The 19,575-nt window shown below is 42.8% G+C and overlaps 1 protein-coding gene across 1 annotated transcript in view; it reads left to right on the top strand.

The window, feature by feature from the left end:
- The first annotated feature begins 15,525 nt into the window (after positions 1–15,525).
- LOC115224465 (putative methyltransferase C9orf114 homolog) overlaps positions 15,526–19,575 on the top strand; it is a 30,352-nt gene continuing 26,302 nt past the window's right edge. Inside the window, exons 1-2 of the mRNA XM_036500729.1 lie at positions 15,526–15,897; positions 16,236–16,470. Coding sequence (XP_036356622.1) covers positions 15,884–15,897; positions 16,236–16,470 — 249 coding nt within the window. The 5' untranslated portion in view covers positions 15,526–15,883. The remainder of the gene's footprint in view (positions 15,898–16,235; positions 16,471–19,575) is intronic.

Below are 19,575 nucleotides of genomic sequence, written 5' to 3'. Positions count from 1 at the left end.
CGGAAGGTGTTTTTATGTGCCACCGACACAGGTGCCAGATGAGGCTGGCGAACGGCCATGATCGGATGGTGTTTGTTACGTGCCCACAGCACGGAGGCCGGTCGATGCGGAACTGGCTACGGCCACGTTCGGATGGTTCTCTTGTGTGCCACCGGCACTGGTACCACAAAGATACAGATTCCATTGATGTTCATCTATTTTGATTTGTTTTGATTTGATTTTCACTTGCCTCAACAGGTCTTCACAAGTGTCACAAGAAGGAAGGTATGCACAGGTGGACTGACTAGTCTTGCCGGGTCTTCGGAAGGTGTTTTTATGTGCCACCGACACAGGTGCCAGATGAGGCTGGCGAACGGCCATGATCGGATGGTGTTTGTTACGTGCCCACAGCACGGAGGCCGGTCGATGCGGAACTGGCTACGGCCACGTTCGGATGGTTTTCTCTTGTGTGCCACCGGCACTGGTACCACAAAGATACAAATTCCATTGATGTTCATCTATTTTGATTTGTTTTGATTTGATTTTCACTTGCCTCAACAGGTCTTCACAAGTGTCACAAGAAGGAAGGTATGCACAGGTGGACTGACTACGTCCCAGGTAGGGGCCATGGTTATGGCCTGACTAGTCTTGCCGGGTCTTCGGATGGTGTTTTTATGTGCCACCGACACAGGTGCTAGATGAGGCTGGCGAACGGCCACGATCGGATGGTGTTTGTCATGTGCCCACAGCACGAGGCCAGTCGATGCGGTACTGGCTACGGCCACTTTCGGATGGTTTTCTCTTGTGTGCCACCGGCACTGGTACCACAAAGATACAAATCCATTGATGTTCATCTATTTTGATTTGTTTTGATTTGATTTTGATTTGATTTTCACTTGCCTCAACAGGCCTTCACAAGTATCACAAGGAGGAAGGTATGCACAGGTGGACTGACTACGTCCCAGGTAGGGGCCATGGTTTATGGCCTGACTAGTCTTGCCGGGTCTTCGGAAGGTGTTTTTATGTGCCACCGACACAGGTGCTAGATGAGGCTGGCGAACGGCCACGACCGGATGGTGTTTGTTATGTGCCCACAGCACGATGGCCAGTGATGCGGTACTGACTACGGCCATGTTCGGATGGATTCTTGTGTGCCACCGGCACTGGTACCACAAGCGGTACTGACTACTTTTTATGTGCCACCGACACAGGTGCTAGATGAGGCTGGCGAACGGCCACGACCGGATGGTGTTTGTTATGTGCCCACAGCACGATGGCGAGTGATGCGGTACTGACTACGGCCACGTTCGGATGGATTCTTGTGTGCCACCGGCACTGGTACCACAAGCGGTACTGACTACGGCCACGTTCGGATGGATTCTTGTGTGCCACCGGCACTGGTACCACAAGCGGTACTGACTACGGCCACGTTCGGATGGATTCTTGTGTGCCACCGGCACTGGTACCACAAGGATACAAATTCCATTGATGTTCATCTATTTTGATTTGTTTTGATTTGATTTGATTTTCACTTGCCTCAGCAGGTCTTCACAAGTGTCACAAGAAGGAAGGTATGTACAGGTGGACTGACTACGTCCCAGGTAGGGCCCACGGGTTATGACCTGACTAGTCTTGCCGGGTCTTCGGATGTGTTTTTATGTGCCACCGACACAGGTGCCAGACGAGGCTGGCAGACGGCCACGCTCGGATGGTGTTTTTTATGTGCCACCGACACAGGTGCCAGACGAGGCTGGCAGACGGCCACGCTCGGATGGTGTTTTTATGTGCCACCGACACAGGTGCCAGACGAGGCTGGCAGACGGCCACGCTCGGATGGTGTTTTTATGTGCCACCGACACAGGTGCCAGATGAGGCTGGCAAACGGCCACGATCGGATGGTGCTTGTTACGTGCCCACAGCACAGAGGCCAGTCGATGCGGTACTGGCTACGGCCACGTTCGGATGGTTTTCTTATGTGCCACGTGCCACCGGCACTGGTACCACAAAGATACAAATTCCATTGATGTTCATCTATTTTGATTTGTTTTGATTTTCACTTGCCTCAACAGGTCTTCACAAGTGTCACAAGAAGGAAGGTATGCACAGGTGGACTGACTACGTCCCAGGTAGGGGCCATGGGTTATAGCCTGACTAGTCTTGCCGGGTCTTCGGAAGGTGTTTTTATGTGCCACCGACACAGGTGCCAGATGAGGCTGGCGAACGGCCATGATCGGATGGTGTTTGTTACGTGCCCACAGCACGGAGGCCAGTCGATGCGGTACTGGCTACGGCCACGTTCGGATGGTTCTCTTGTGTGCCACCGGCACTGGTACCACAAAGATACAGATTCCATTGATGTTCATCTATTTTGATTTGTTTTGATTTGATTTTCACTTGCCTCAACAGGTCTTCACAAGTGTCACAAGAAGGAAGGTATGCACAGGTGGACTGACTACGTCCCAGGTAGGGGCCATGGGTTATGGCCTGACTAGTCTTGCGGGTCTTCGGAAGGTGTTTTTATGTGCCACCGACACAGGTGCTAGATGAGGCTGGCGAACGGCCACGATCGGATGGTGTTTGTCATGTGCCCACAGCACGGAGGCCAGTCGATGCGGTACTGGCTACGGCCACTTTCGGATGGTTTTCTCTTGTGTGCCACCGGCACTGGTACCACAAAGATACAAATTCCATTGATGTTCATCTATTTTGATTTGTTTTGATTTGATTTGATTTGATTTTCACTTGCCTCAACAGGCCTTCACAAGTATCACAAGGAGGAAGGTATGCACAGGTGGACTGACTACGTCCAGGTAGGGGCCATGGTTTATGGCCTGACTAGTCTTGCCGGGTCTTCGGAAGGTGTTTTTATGTGCCACCGACACAGGTGCTAGATGAGGCTGGCGAACGGCCACGACCGGATGGTGTTTGTTATGTGCCCACAGCACGATGGCCAGTGATGCGGTACTGACTACGGCCATGTTCGGATGGATTCTTGTGTGCCACCGGCACTGGTACCACAAGCGGTACTGACTACTTTTTATGTGCCACCATGTTCCCACAGCACGGAGGCCGGTCGATGCGGAACTGGCTACGGCCACGTTCGGATGGTTTTCTTGTGTGCCACAGCACGATGGCGAGTGATGCGGTACTGACTACGGCCACGTTCGGATGGATTCTTGTGTGCCACCGGCACTGGTACCACAAGCGGTACTGACTACGGCCACGTTCGGATGGATTCTTGTGTGCCACCGGCACTGGTACCACAAGCGGTACTGACTACGGCCACGTTCGGATGGATTCTTGTGTGCCACCGGCACTGGTACCACAAGGATACAAATTCCATTGATGTTCATCTATTTTGATTTGTTTTGATTTGATTTGATTTTCACTTGCCTCAGCAGGTCTTCACAAGTGTCACAAGAAGGAAGGTATGTACAGGTGGACTGACTACGTCCCAGGTAGGGCCCACGGGTTATGACCTGACTAGTCTTGCCGGGTCTTCGGATGGTGTTTTTATGTGCCACCATGTTCCCACAGCACGGAGGCCAGTCGATGCGGTACTGGCTACGGCCACGTTCGGATGGTTTTCTTGTGTGCCACAGGCACTGGTACCACAAAGATACAAATTCCATTGATGTTCATCTATTTTGATTGATTTTCACTTGCCTCAGCAGGTCTTCACAAGTGTCACAAGAAGGAAGGTATGCACAGGTGGATCGACTACGTCCCAGGTAGGGGCCACGGGATATGGCCTGACTAGTCCTGCCGGGTCCTCTCATGCACAGCACACTTCCATAGGACTCGGTCTTCAGTCATTTCCTTGGTGAGACCTAAAGTTCGAAGGTCGTGCTTCACCACCTCGTCCCAGACATATATATCTATATATATATATATATATATCACATGATCACGTGACCGACCAGGCTATCAGATGTTGCTACACATCGCTGGTCACAATATGCTTTGCATTGTTTTAGCCTTCAAATGACACCACCCCGCTGGCTAAGCGAGCAAGCCAACAGAAGAAAGAGTGAGAGAAAGTTGTGGCAAAAGAGTACAGCAGGGATTGCCACCACCCCCTGCCGGAGCCTCGTGGAGCTTTAGGTGTTTTTCACTCAATAAACAGTCACAATGCCCGGTCTGGTAATAGAAACCGCGATCCTATGACCGCGAGTCCACCTCCCTAACCACTGGGCCATTGCGCCTCAACACACACACACACACACACACACACATATATATATATACACACACACTCTATACGAGTGTGTATATATATACACACTTGTATAGATGTTAGTATGTACATATGTATATATGCATATATACATATATATTTACACACACACACATACACATATATATTATTTATATTATTATATGATTGAATGCCACACATCCGCTTCCAAGTAAGTTTTATCTTAATAATTCTGATGCCCACTCTATACGATCTTTTTACTCTTTCGTTTTTCTCTCTCTTATTCTTTGACCTCTTCTTCTCCCACTATTCTATCCTAGTACTCTGTCATTCTCTTTGCCTCACTCCTTCTCCCTTGTTGTTCACGCGGCTCCCACGTAACCATTGGCCATCTTTCTTTCTTCTCCTAACTTGCGTTTCTTTCTTTCTCTCCATTGTAGCTGGAACAAGGAAGACCTGTTCTTGTCTGTTTCTTGTCCAAGCTTTATTTACGCATTCGCCACCACAACCTCGTTTAGGCTTAGCCGCCCTTCTTATTTGTTTTCCCTGTCCTGCTTGTGTTACCAATTTTGACTCTCCGCAAAATCCCAAATTTTATTTAATTTGCTTTGTGGGAGCAGCTGTTTTATCGAAAGCGTATATTGTTGTTAAATGCTCGAAATACGAGACTAGAAAAACAGGCAACAACTGATGAAGGGTTGTTCTTTATGTTGTTTGTTTTGTTTTCCAGCTGTGTCTTTCGTTGCTCGAAAGAATAGATCATGTTCCATGTACTCATGCTTCGTATTATTTGTGTGTGTGTGTGTCTTTGTGTCTATGGTTGTTCTCCACCACCACTTGACAACAGGCGGTGAGCTGGCAGAAACGTTAGCACGTCGGGCGAAATGTGTAGCTGTATTTCGTCTGCCGCTATGTTCTGAGTTAAAATTCCGCTGAGGTCGACTTTGCCTTTCATCCTTTTGGGGGTCGATAAATTAAATACCAGTTACACACTGAGGTTGATGTAATTGACTTAATCCATTTGTCTGTCCTTGTTTGTCCTCTCTGTGTTTAGCCCCTTGTGGGTAGTAAAGAAATAGGTGTTGGTGCGACAGTTTGGTGGAATAAGTATCAGACTCAGAGAACAATAAGTGCAGGGGTCGATTTATTTGACGGAAAATTCTTCAAGGCGGTGCCCCAGCATGGCCGCAGTCTAAATGACTGAAACAAGTAAAAGATGAAAGGGAAAAAAAGTATGTAATACTCAATACGGTAGCAATTATTGATATGATTTGTCCCTGAGAACTAAATCAAAACATGTCTCTGGAAAAAAAATAAAGCAAAAAGAGAGAAAATATCAATAACTTGATTCATTAAAGAAGAGATATTGTGAAGATTGTAAGCAATTGTGATTGATTGCTTCGGAAGATGTTTGGCAGTTGACAGACAAGAGATAATTCAGAGGGAAAAAAACAGTAAACGAGGAAGGCGGTGAGCAGAACACTTGGCTGTGTGCAAACAAAATGATGTTGAGAAAAATATCGTCAGGATTTTGTGAAATAGATTAAACTTAATTCTTATAAATAGTTAATAAACTCTTGGTTGTCTGGCATCATTGTAGACTTGAACAATAATCATGCTTATGGTAACCCAAATAAAAGATTTGTTTAGAAAAGAAAGCATTTTTGTGGTGGAAGACAGATGCAGTTGACAGAAAACAATCGCTCAGTATGTTTGGTACTCTTTACTCTTTTACTTGTTTCAGTCATTTGACTGCGGCCATGCTGGAGCACCGCCTTTTAGTCGAGCAAATCGACCCCGGAACTTATTGTTTGTAAGCCTAGTACTTATTCTCTCGGTCTCTTTTTGCCGAACCGCTAAGTTACGGAGAAGTAAACACACCAGCATCGGTTGTCAAGCGATGTTGGGGGGACAAACACAGACACACAATCATACACACACACACACACACACACACACACACACACACACACACACACACACACATAAAGTTAATCCAAACAAGAAAGCACAAAAAAACACAACAACGCGAGGACGTGGAACAAATATAGTATTATTGGACGCTCAGGAAAGAAGGAGGGTTTAACGTATCGAACGGAGCTCTTCGTCGGAAACATAGGAGAAGGAAAAATCCAGAGAAGGGAAGACAGAGGGGAAAAAAATCGCCAACGGTACACACGAGGTCATATATACGACGGGCTTCTTTCAGTTTCCGTCTGCCAAATCCACTCAGAAGGCTTTGGTCAGCCCGAGGCTATAGTAGAAGACGCTTGACTCTCGCTCAAGGTGCCACGCAGTGAGACTGAACCCGGAACCACACAGCCACTCCTACTTGTATTAACGTTGAAGAAATGTAAAAGAATTAATTCAGTGTGATTTAAAATGTAGAATATAGAGACAGATCTCAGTACTGGAAATTCATTTAATCTCATATTTGATAAGTCACAACCAGGACTCTATTTAAACCATGTGGGGGTCCCAGGGCACTTCAAGTTTGGTGGGTCCTTCATACATAAGAATTAAAATCTTGGAAAATTATAAAATTTAAAACTCAAAACTCGTTTAATTTATGTAATTGAATTTGATGGGTTAGCAGAGAAAGTTTTAATAAATGATTGACTGAAAATGTTGCTTTATAGATACACTTTTCAAAATTCAAATTTCGTTTTTCACACATCCACTTGCGACAAGAAGGAAGAGGGGATAAGATTTTTTTTTCTTTTAATGCGATTTACATATATTTCAGAATGTGGAATACAATAAAATGACAGAATAGGCGCAATAAATGCATGAGTGTGGTGTGTATGTGTGTGTATGAATGTTTGTGTTTTCTGAATGGTGTGTGTGTGTGTGTTTTACAATAATTCTAAAGCCCCCCACCCCACGCTTGTTTTATAAAATAAGACCAATTTTAAATGCCTTGCTGAAATAATTAAAGTTTAGAAATAACATGGATGTGTGTGTGTGTGTGCACGCGCCTCTAACTGCAAGTGGTCAAACCAAGGTCACTGCTCAGTCATGCGTAGAAAGAATTTGCCCTAGAGACACCAACTCCTATCAATCTCTTTATCTTTACATTCAAACTTACACACTAATTTACGCATACATACATACACACACACGTACACACACATACATACACACGCATACACAAACATACATACATGTTACTGTAACTTTATAAAAATATCGAAAATTAACCTTTCTTCCCAACTCTACAAACAAAAACGAAAACGCGAATGATACAAGACCACAACGTGGTTTGTGGTTTCGCAGCTGTTGACATTCCGACAGATTCCATTGTGCCTGCCAGCCAAACTACATTACTGGCTCGAGTAACTGACCACTGTCCCCCTACTACGACTATGGTAAAAAGCAGGCAGCGAGCTGGCAGAAACGTTAGCGCGCATGGCGAAATGCTTAGTGGTATTTCGTCTGCCGTTACGTTCTGAGTTCAAATTCCGCCGAGGTCGACTTTGCCTTTCATCCTTTCGGGGTCGATAAATTAAGTACCAGTTACGCACTGGGGTCGTCTGTCCTTGTTTGTCCCCTCTATGTTTAGCTCCTTGTGGGCAATAAAGAAATTGGTAAATAGCAGGCACAACTGCAACGGATTATTGTAGTAGTAGTAGTAGTAGTAGCAGCAGCAGCAGCAAGTGGAGGCGCAATGGCCCAGTGGTTAGGGCAGCGGATTCGTGGTCGGAGGATCGCGGTTTCGATTCCCAGACCGACTCTTTTGCCCCAACTTTCTCTCACTCTTTCTTCCTGTTTCTTGTCCCCGACTTCCTACGCAACCGCTGAGCCTGGATGCGCATTCATCCATCTGTCAATGCTCTCGGTGGGGGTTGACCTGCTTTCTCTTCAGCGGGTCTTACAAATAGCAAAGGACCACGATTTGGACTTCTCCCGCTGCAAGCTCTGGGATGAAAACCGCTTTGCTCAGCAGCAACAACAGCAGCCGTCAGGATCATATGCCAGTGAAATATGCCCTTACTGAAATTACTTTGGCCTTGTAGGACTCTTGAGGAGAGAGTATTCTCTACCAAAGTAAGTAAAAAAAAAAAATCCACTAGGTATGGTATTAAAAGCTGTTAATGAAATTGGTGATGAGTATTTACAACAATGTAATGAACCCACATTCTGGCAGATTAACACCTGTCTATGTGGTCTGGTGACTACTGCAAAGCAGGACATGAATAATATTCAAAAGGTAAACAAGACCGAAACAACAAAGAAAGTACCATCATGGGATTTGAAGACAGAGAAGAAGAAAACTGGTTTACGGAAGACCATAAGTCATGTAATGATGCTTATTGCATGCAAACAAGCAAATCAATATAAGTCCCACCAACAGAAAGTAAAGAAGGAGATAGAAATGAGATTTGGAGACAGCAAAAAGAGGACACTTGCTTGCAAACTGATTACCCTCAAGCAGGAGTTAAAAGCTGTCAGTGAAAAACTCTGACATCAGAAGAGAATAACCGAGAGAAGAACAATAAACAAAAAAATTAACTGCACCTAGACAGAAGAATACAGAGACATGAGAGGAGGAGCAGTAAAAATCACAGAAGCTCCTTCACGAGAAGACATAGACTCCTTCTGGAGGAAAATCTGGAGTGAAGAGAAGGAATTTAACCAAGATGCTCTGTGGCTGGAAGAAATCCGAAAAAGTTATTGCTCCTATGTTACATCCAAGACATACAACACTGATGGTGAAACTCTTGTAACTGTGATCCAGAAACTCCAAAATGGAAAAGTACCTGGAAGAAACTTGATTGTTGGATATTGGTACAAGAAGCTGACATTCTACCGACCATATCTTATCAATCTGTACCAGCAAGCTTTCATTGGGAACAGTAGAATATCCCACTGGTTAGCTTTGGCAGAGACAAAATTGATCCTTAACTGCAGAACCGCCCACATAACAATAAATTACCAACCAATTGCATGTATAAGATATATACAGCATGTATCAATCTGTACCAGCAAGCTTTCATTGGGAACAGTAGAATATCCCACTGGTTAGCTTTGGCAGAGACAAAATTGATCCTTAACTGCAGAACCGCCCACATAACAATAAATTACCAACCAATTGCATGTATAAGATATATACAGCATGTTTAGACCTCTTCCTCCAGGGCCATTGTGAAACCAATAACATTATCACAGCAGCTGGGAAGAAGGGAGTCTTGGGATGTGCCAAGCTATTGTTAACAGAATTGTGATGTCAGAAGCATAGGAGGAACCTAGTTTCAATGTGGCTAGATTACAAGAAAGCCTTTGACTCTGTTCCCCCCACTCATGGATGTTAGAAGCCCTTCAACTTGTTAAAGTTCCAGTGAGAATAGTCAAAGCCATAGCCAACTTGACTTCATCGTGTGCCACCATCTTGAAATTAAATACAAAGTGTGACTGTATTATCACCAATAGAATACAATATCGGAAAGGTATATTCCAAGGAGACAACTGCCCTGTGATGTTGTTTATATTTTCTGTAAACCCCTTGTCATTCATGTTAAGGAAGTCAGAAGGATATCTCACTGGTTCACAAGGAAACGGAAATACCAAAATTACACACTGTTTCTTTAGGATGACTTAAGACTTTATGCAAAGAATATGCATGAGAGGAAAAAGAGCTTTGACCTAGTTACAACCTTCTTAAAGGATGTAGGGTTGAAGTTTGGTCAGGATAAATGCTGTTATACGGTTGTGAAATGGGGGAAAACTATAAACCAGACTAGTAACATTTCCATTAATGATTTACTGTTTCTCCTGTATCTGACGAGGAATGTTACAGGTATCTTGGGGTGGATGAAAATATATCTTACAATGGCACCTGTAACAAAACACGTGGCACTAAAGAATATTACAGCCTAATAAAGAAAATTTGGCCCTCAGAACTCTCTGCATTCAATAAAACAGTGGCCCACAATGTATTTGCAGTGCCAGTACTCATAACAATATTTGGGCTGCTTGATGAGATCCGAGCCATTGAGGTGAAAACCTGAAAAATACTAACAAACTCACATAATTTCCACATCAACAGTGACGTAGACTGCCTCTACCTAAAACGAAAACAAGGCGGCAGAGGCTTAACATCGAACCAAAATGCCTTTGAAGGTCGCATCATATCCCTTCAGCAACATCTTTTAACCACCAAGTGTCGAAGTGCATCCCTTGACCAAGTTTGTGTACACGAGTCTGATAACATCATAAGACTTGGAAGGCAGCTCCCTGAGCAACATTCCTTGTCTGATAACCTAGAATACATTCCCAAAGAAGTTGCATGACTCTACCACAACATATCATCAGATGAAAGGATGTGACAATATGAGCAGAAGACTATGTGTGAATATGTTAGTAGAAAGCTCTGTAATGATAGTAACATTGATCATCAAAGCAGTTTATCATGGACGAATAGCTAGATTACTACCTCCCATTTTGAAGGGTACGCATTTGCAATCCAGGAACAGGAAATATCAACCAAGTACCTGATGCACAAAAGGGACAGAGATGCAGGTAAAGCTGTAAAGTGTGACAACCGATGCAGACTTTGTGGAGTTCACACTGAAGATATCACCCACATCATAAGCGATTGTCCAAAAGTGTCATCACGGTATTATCTACTGATGAGACATGATGTTGTAACTAGGATGCTCTATAATGAAATCCGTCCGAAGGATAATCCCGAGAACAAAGAAATAAAAACCCACAATATGGTAGAAGCCATAGCCACTCCATAATAAAAAGGAATACTGGTAGAATGTACCAGTGAAAACTTCAATAACTGTCTGGGTAATTATTGAATTCTCACTAAAGAGAATCCATTATGTCAAGATACCATTGTATTTTGAAAGATAGCCTCTTCATGCCAGACTACTGGGAAGTGGGGCCCCCCCAATATTTAGCAGGGGGAAGTGGGGGTAAGAGAAGTGCAATTACTTGCCCCTCCCCATAAATCCACTCCTGGTCACAACTGAATCATTTCCAACATAGCACAAGGCCAGAAACACAGTGAAAGGGAGACAATCCATCAAACTGGACCTTAGCACCTGACTGTACTTTAGAAAGGATGAGAGGTAAAGTTGGCCATGCTAGGATGTTCTTCACCTAAATAATAGCAACAATGGAGTGTTACTTGATACAAGGCCACAAATTGGTTGAGTGGTGGTATTTTTTTTTTATGAAATCCGTCTCAGTTATTTTATTTTTCATAGAATCATAAAAAAAAACTCAAGCGTATATGGTGGAACTAAAATTCAGAACACAGAAATCTGAAATTAAATACTTTTAGGGTTTTCCACTGGTGCCCTCTTATTTGTCTCCCCAATATTTCTTTATTGTAAAGGCTGTGAGCTGGCAGAATCGTTTGCACGCCAGACAAAATGCTTCATGGCATTTCTTACGTTCTGAGTTCAAATTCTGCTGAGGTCATCTTTGCCTTCATCCTTTCAGGGTCAATAAAATAAGAACCAGTTAAGCAGTAGGGGTCAGTGTAATTGACTTAATCCCTCCCTCAAAACTACCTACCTTTTGTGTTTAGCCCCAGGTCTGCTCTGATGGAGCAAACCTGTTACTCATTCATCATCATCATCATCGTCGTCATTTAACATCTGCTTTCCACGCTGGCATGGGTTGGATGGTTTGACTGAGGACTGGCAAGCCAGGAGGCTGCACCAGACTCTAATCTGATTTGGTAAGGTTTCTACAGCTGGATGTCCTTCCTAATGCCAACCACTCCAAAAGTATTGCAGGTGCTTTTTACATGTCACCAACACACGTGCCAGTCAGGCGGTACTGGCATTGACTATGACAATGACTTCACTTGACTCAACAGTTCTTCTCAAGCACAGCATATCTGCAAAGGTCTCGGTCGCTTGTCATTGCCTCTGTGAGGCTCACTGTTTGAAGGTCATGCTTCACCACCTCATCCCAGGTCTTCCTGAGTCTACCTCTTCCACATGTACCCTCCACTGTTAGGGTGTGACACTTTTTCACACAGCTGTCCTCATCTATATGCAACACATGACCATACCAGCGCAATCATCCCTCTTGCGCACCACACCCGATGCTTCTTCAACTTTTCAGTCAAACAGTATTCTAACCATGACCACCCAGCTTGGTTTTAGTTATCTGTCTACATTGTCCATTATGTCTTCTCTTTTTGAGACTGCAGTATTTGATTTGGGGGTATATAGCTGTTATTTCTAGCAGGTCAAGCAACCCCATACCAGCTTTCTAGTTAGTTTGTCTCATTCCAATAAGCATGCTGCCTAAATAAATCTGCTGTCAAAGACCAGGGGAATAAAAAAAAAAAAGAGTCCCGTAGCTGAAAAACAGGGAAGGACATCCTGTTGCAGACTTTTTCTCCTGAATAAGTCTCCATCGAACTCACAACAGCGGAATAAAAATAGACGTGAAATAAACGTACAAACGAATTGGTAATTGTGCCAAATACATTTGCAATCAGGAGGTCTTTGATGTTTTCTACAAAATACTGATATGACATATTAAACAAAATTGAGCTGACAGAAATAAATTAATGCATTACAAAAAAAACAACAAAAAAAAATCTTTTAACAGCAAAATTTATGTTTGTGTTGTTCAAATCTTTTCAAAGGAACTGATTTGGGTGAGAAAGTGCCAAGTCAATTATCATGTAGTTATCGCTAGTTTTTTTTTTTTTTATATATATATTTCGAAGTCATTTTATTTTTATTTATTGACAATAGGCGCAGGAGTGGCTGTGTGGTAAGTAGCTTGCTAACCAACCACATGGTTCCGGGTTCAGTCCCACTGCCTGGCATCTTGGGCAAGTGTCTTCTGCTATAGCCCCGGACCGACCAATGCCTTGTGAGTGGATTTGGTAGACGGAAACTGAAAGAAACCTGTTGTATATATGTATATATATGTATGTGTATGTGTTTGTGTGTCTGTGTTTGGCCCCCTAACATTGCTTGACAACCGATGCTGGTGTGTTTACGTCCCCGTCACTTAGCGGTTCGGCAAAAGAGACCGATAGAATAAGTACTGGGCTTACAAAGAATAAGTCCCGGGGTCGATTTGCTCAACTAAAGGCGGTGCTCCAGCATGGCCGCAGTCAAATGACTGAAACATGTAAAAGAGTAAAGAGTAATAAATACTGGTTTTGTTTCCAGATAAATGGATTTTTAAAAAAGGAATTCTTTACAAACACATTTCTGAGAGGGTGCATTCTGATTATATCGGAGTTTATTGTGAAAAAAATTTCTGGTGTGTGTGTGTGGAGTTTCAAAACGATTCATACCAATTGACTTTGTTTCCTCATAACTTTCAGACAATGGGTATTTTTTAAATGAAGTTCTCTACACATATCTTTCAGAATGTTTAGATTTTGATTGTATCGGAATATGATGGTGATGATGATCATCATCATTTAACGTCCGTTTTCCATGCTAGCATGGGTTGGACGGTTCAACTGGGGTCTGGGAAGCCAGGAGGCTGCACCAGGCTCCAGTCTGATCAGGCAGAGTTTCTACAGCTGGATGCCCTTCCTAACGCCAACCACTCCGTGAGTGTAATGGGTGCTTTTTACGTGTCACTGGCACTGGTACCAGAGGAGGCTGGCAACGGCCACGATCGCTTGGTGCTTTTCGGTGCTGGCATTGGCCATGTATGGATGGTGCTTTTTTAGGTACCACCAGCACAGGTGCCAGGGTAAGCTGGCAATGGCCATGATCAGTTGGTGCTTTTTATGTGCCACCAGCACGGAAGCCAGTCAAGGTGGCACTGGCATCGGCCACGTACAGATGATGCTGATGAGTTCGCACATATACATACTGACAACTCATAATTTTAACTGTAATTTCAAGTTTCATTTAATTGATGTGTTATGTGTGCCAGTATGTATGTGCACGAGTACATCAATTTGCTTTTTTCACCTTAAATTCTGATATAATCGTAATCTACACACTCTGAAAGGTATTTGTAAAAAAATTCATACAAAAGTATAAATTTTTCTGAAACAAAGGAGTGGCTGTGTGGTAAGTAGCTTGCTAACCAACCACATGGTTGCGGGTTCAGTCCCACTGCGTGGCATCTTGGGCAAGTGTCTTCTGCTATAGCCCCGGGCTGACCAATGCCTTGTGAGTGGATTTGGTAGACGGAAACTGAAAGAAGCCTGTCGTATATATGTATATATATATATGTATGTGTGTGTATATGTTTGTGTGTCTGTGTTTGTCCCCCTAGCATTGCTTGACAACCGGTGCTGGTGTGTTTACGTCTCCGTCACTTAGCGGTTCGGCAAAAGAGACCAATAGAATAAGTACTGGGCTTACAAAGAATAAGTCCCAGGGCTGATTTGCTCGACCAAAGGCAGTGCTCCAGCATGGCCGCAGTCAAATGACTGAAACAAGTAAAAGAGTAAAAGAGTAAAGAGTCGATTCGAGTGAATTTCTCGAAACAGTTGTTCCCAGCCATGGAAAAAATTTATTTTCATAACAAATTCCGATTCGATTCCACAGGCCTCTATGGTCTTTCTTGCCGCCTGAATGATGGTTGCTTCGCGTGTCATACGGAGTTGAACCTTATACTCAAGAGGAGCTTGGCCCGGGCAAAACATCTCTTCCATCTTGGGACCATCTGGATTGTCCAGATGTGATAGGAAAAGACCTGACGGCCTCACCCTGTGCCCCTGGTCGTGAGGTAGATGCCTTGTTTGGGATATCACAGTTAGCGACTCCTTTGCTTCTTCTCACATCCTGGATGCTGCGGTCAGGGCAAGATGCACAACTTCCATGGCCCAAGTGGAACAAAATCCTGAAATACCGCGATCCGTTGGCCAACTACATTTTCCATCCTGTGACTTTCAAGACGTTTGGTGGGGTCGGATCATTAACTGCGAGATTCCTGTCTTCACTGAGAACTCGCCTAGCAGAGGTAACTGGTGAGGCTGCTTGGCTATTCCAGCGCATCAACCTCGCCATCACCCACGGCAACGCTGCAAGCGTGCTGGCGTGCCTCAATAGCCGTTAGAGAGGTTTCCCAGTGCCTCCAACTTTTCAACCTAAGGTGGTGAATTTTTTTTTCTTCTTTTTTTTTTGTTTTTAATTTTGTTTTTCAATTGTGTCCTCTGTTTTGTCCAATTTTCTAATTTAATTTTGGGCGATCTTTCGGTACAAGTACCATAACTGCCTAACCCTAACCCCTCATATATTAAATAAAACGTTACGGAAAATGACGATCTTCGTCTTCAAATGTAAACAAACAGTAATTGGCAGTTATGGTACTTGTACCGAAAGATCACCTAATTTTATAAAATGGTAAACACTGTGAAGGCAATAAAAATTGGAATCTACAGGATCTGAAGCTTATTTGTAGATAATTTATTTTAAAATATCCGTTCATCTGGAAGTTATAAGGAAACGATGTGGATGGGAGAGGTGTGCTCACTTTTGTAGGTTTACCGAAACCAGTATCTGCAGATGTCCTTTTGTCTCCAGACAATCAGACGGTCGCCGGTTTTGAAGAGTCCTTGTTTCTCATAATTTGTTGTTGATATGAATTAATACCAAGCAATTTCTTTAGCCTTTCCATAAGAGAGAATCTCACCGAGTTACTCGTGATCAGACACAAACACGCGCATGCTGTCTCTCACACACACACATCTGAGAGGATGTATAATTTTTGTTTTAATTATTACAGTTGCTTTAAACTACATGAAAAATGATTCCTTCATATGATGATTGGGTACTACTTAAGAAGAGTGGTCCCGGTGCGCGCACTCGCGTACTCGCGCATCCGCGCTAGCTAGTCGTGACTAGTCGATCCTGCAACGACTACCTAGCAAAGTAAATAAAATACAAAATAAATAATTTTTTTACACAAAATAAATAATATTTGGATCTTTTCCTTTTGAACGGCACTTTGTAACATAATTTCTAGGTAACTAAAGAGTTTTAAACAAAGTAAATAAAACACAAAAACACAACGTAAGGATCGACTAGTCACAACTAGCTAACGCGGATGCGTGACTACGCGAGTGCGCGCACCGGGACCACTCTTCATAAATAGTACCTGATGACTGTACATTATTAAATTTGTTTATCATTTCCAGCGTGTGTATATCCGATGCCGTTCTTAAGATAAACATAATTAAACCGGAATTTATTTTGAAAGGGTCTTGTCTTCCAGTTGCACCGGTTGCGGCAAGTATGAATTCTTCGTCTTCGGCTAAAATTAATTCGAAAACTAAACGAAAACGTTCCAGAGAGAATATAAAGCAATCAGAACCGTATATAAATATGCGTAAGGTGAGGTTCAAACGAAAGTGTTTATATTGAAATGTTATTAACGACAATGATATATCCTAAGCATTATTTTAGGTTTCGGGAAAACACGTGTTCCAATTAAGTTATTTATTTTATTCCCTCATTGCAAAACATTGGTAAAAATTCTCTTTTATGGGACAAATGTTTTCCAAATGTCTCGGCCCTTTCTCCTTCCCAGTCATACCTTTGCAGTATGTACCCCAACTAAGATTTTGTAATCGTTTCCCTTATTTTCCCTCATTCTATAGTATTCTACAGAGTGTCCACAAAGTTTGGGTACATGGAGTAAATAAAATCATAACATAAACAATTAAATATAAGAAATAATAATTTCTTAAAGTATTTGTTAATCCCCATGTACCCAGACTTTGTGGACACCCTGTACAAGCATACCCACACACCCCTCCAACTTTGTTTCCTCATAACATTCAGAAAAACGAATATCTTTAATGAGATATATAACAAATATGCTTCAGATGGTATAAACCCCGATTATGTCGGAATTTGTTGCTGGGAAAGTTTTTCTGGCGGGTGGAGAGAGGAGTTTAGTAAAATTCACACGAATCAATTTTGTTTCCTCATAACTTTCAGAAAAAATTATGTTTTTGGTTAATGTTTACATCTTGAACATTAACCATATTGGTTTTTTTCGTTAAATTTTCCACAAAATATCTTTCAGACTGTAGATTGCGATTATATCGGAATTTGGTACATATTGACACATGGCAATTTTTTTACGAAATATCCAGTTTCACTTTGTGCATTACGTGTCAGTATGCATTTGCGCAAACCCCCCAATTCTTTTTACCTTATATTCCGATATAATCATAATCCACACAATCAGAAAAGTATTTTGTAGAGGAACATTTTATAGCAAAATCCCCATTTTCGGACAGTTATGAGAAAACAAAGCTCATGAATTTCCCGAAATACTTCTCTCTTTCTACGGAAAAGTTTTCCACAACAAATTCCGGTATAATCGGAATCTACACCATCTGAATCGTATTTGCAGAACATGATATGAAAAAAAATTTTTCATTTTTCTGGATGTTATGAGGAAACAAAGTGAAGGAGGCACAATTATGGAAGTATACCGATTCCACGTTCTGAAACGCTTGTAATTCATTTAAAGAAAACTGCCCTCTTCACGTTTATCATACTTTTTTTTTTGTTTCGTTATTTTGTAGTATTCCATATTCTGAAACACTTTCGGAATGACTGTGACAGCTCTTCTGAAAGTCTACACTCGACTGTATGTGTCAGTTAACATGCTAGAAATAATGTAATGTGTATATCTAACATATGCAGACATTTAGATACATACAAAAGTGCCTGTTAGAAAATTACTATTTTTAAATCTCACAACGTGAGATATTCAGCAACAGTACTTTGTAGTAAAGATCGTTTGCCAACATAACATGGCAGTCCTGGTTTAGGACGAATGTTGCTGTAATTTAGCCCCAGGAGACATTGTCTCCAGCTGCCTATACGACACGAACAAGGGAATCTAGCACCCCCACTCAGCTCAAAACCACCACTCAGCGATACACAGTTATTGTTTTGAGTTGAGTGGGGGGGTGGTGGTGCTAGATTCCCTTGTTCGAAAATATAAGGACACGGATCGTGTCGTATAGCCAGCTGGAGACGATGTCTCCTGGGGCTAAATTACAGCAACATTCGTCCTAAACCAGGACTGCCATGTTATGTTGGCAAACAATCTTTACTACAAAAATGCCTGTGTGACACATTCTGCTGCTGTTGCTGTTAGTTACGTGTGAATATGTGGGATGGCTACTCATTATTTCCCATCTGTTCTAGCTGGCGATTCTTGACTGCCCAGCTCTTGGGAAAATCCGGTTTCTCGGGAAGTGACACCAAATCCTAAGGAAGGGGAGAGAACTCTTAAGACAATGAGAACGAGAGCAACAACACCGTCTTGATGGGCCTGATGAAGCCTTCTGGCTTCACAGACCCCAGTAGAACCGTCCAACCCATGCTAGCATGGAAAACGGACGCTAAACGATGATGATGATGATGATGATGATGATGATGATGAAATAAACAGGTGTAGCCATGTGGTTAGAAGTTTGCTTCCCAATCTCATGGTTCCATGTTCAGTCCCACTGCGTGGTACCTTGGGCGAGTGTCTTCTGTTATAACCTTGGGCCAACCAAAGCCTTGTAAGTGGATTTGGTGAATGGAAAGCGAAAGAAGCTTGTCATACATATATATGTGCGTATCTGTGTCTGTCTCTCCACCACCACCGCTCGATAACCGGTGTTGGTGTGTTTACGTCCCTGTAACCTAGCGGTTCAGCAAAAACCACTGGTAGAATAATTAACTTGCTTTAAAAAAAACCTGTAAGTACTGGGGACGATTTGTTGGACTAAAACTCTTCGAGGCGGTGCCCCAGCATGGCCACAGTCTAATGATTGAAACAAGTAAAAGACAGAAGATAACAGAGCTGCTTTGCTCCATGCAGAAACAAGTCTTAAACACACAGCTATCTTTTGAAAGGACTTTGATAGAATTTTACTAAAAGTGAAGATTTAGCAGCAGGATGAGGGAACTTCTTGCCAGATCAGGCTGGAGCTTGGTGCAGCCTTCTGGCTTACCAGTCCTCAGTCAAACCATCCAACCCATGCCAGCATAGAAAACGGACGTTAAATGATAATGATGGTACTGCAGTGAATAGCCTTTACAGGTTCAAATATCTCACACATATTTGAACTGGTCTTAAGTTTGTGTGTGTGCATCTGATCATCACATTTGCTTCCCATGCAGGCATGGGTTGGACAGTTTGACCAGAGCTGACAAACTGAAGATCTGCACCAAGCGTCAAGTGTCTGCTTCAGCACAGTTTCTGCAGCTGGATGCTCTTCTTAATGCCAACCTCTCTACAGCAGAGTGTATTGGCTGCTTTTTTTGCATGGCACCAGAACCAGTGTATCTGTGTATGTGTTTGTATAAATGTGTATATACATATACATACATATATATATATATATATATTTTCATGAGAGTTAGAGGTTGGGAAGCCAACCAACTAAGGGATAGTACCTATCCAATATACTGCTGGTCGTGTAC

The sequence above is a fragment of the Octopus sinensis genome, linkage group LG2 (genome assembly GCF_006345805.1).
Source record: "Octopus sinensis linkage group LG2, ASM634580v1, whole genome shotgun sequence".
Lineage (NCBI taxonomy): Eukaryota > Metazoa > Mollusca > Cephalopoda > Octopoda > Octopodidae > Octopus > Octopus sinensis.
Note: the sequence above shows the minus strand (reverse complement) of the source record. Positions and strands in the feature narration are given on the sequence as shown.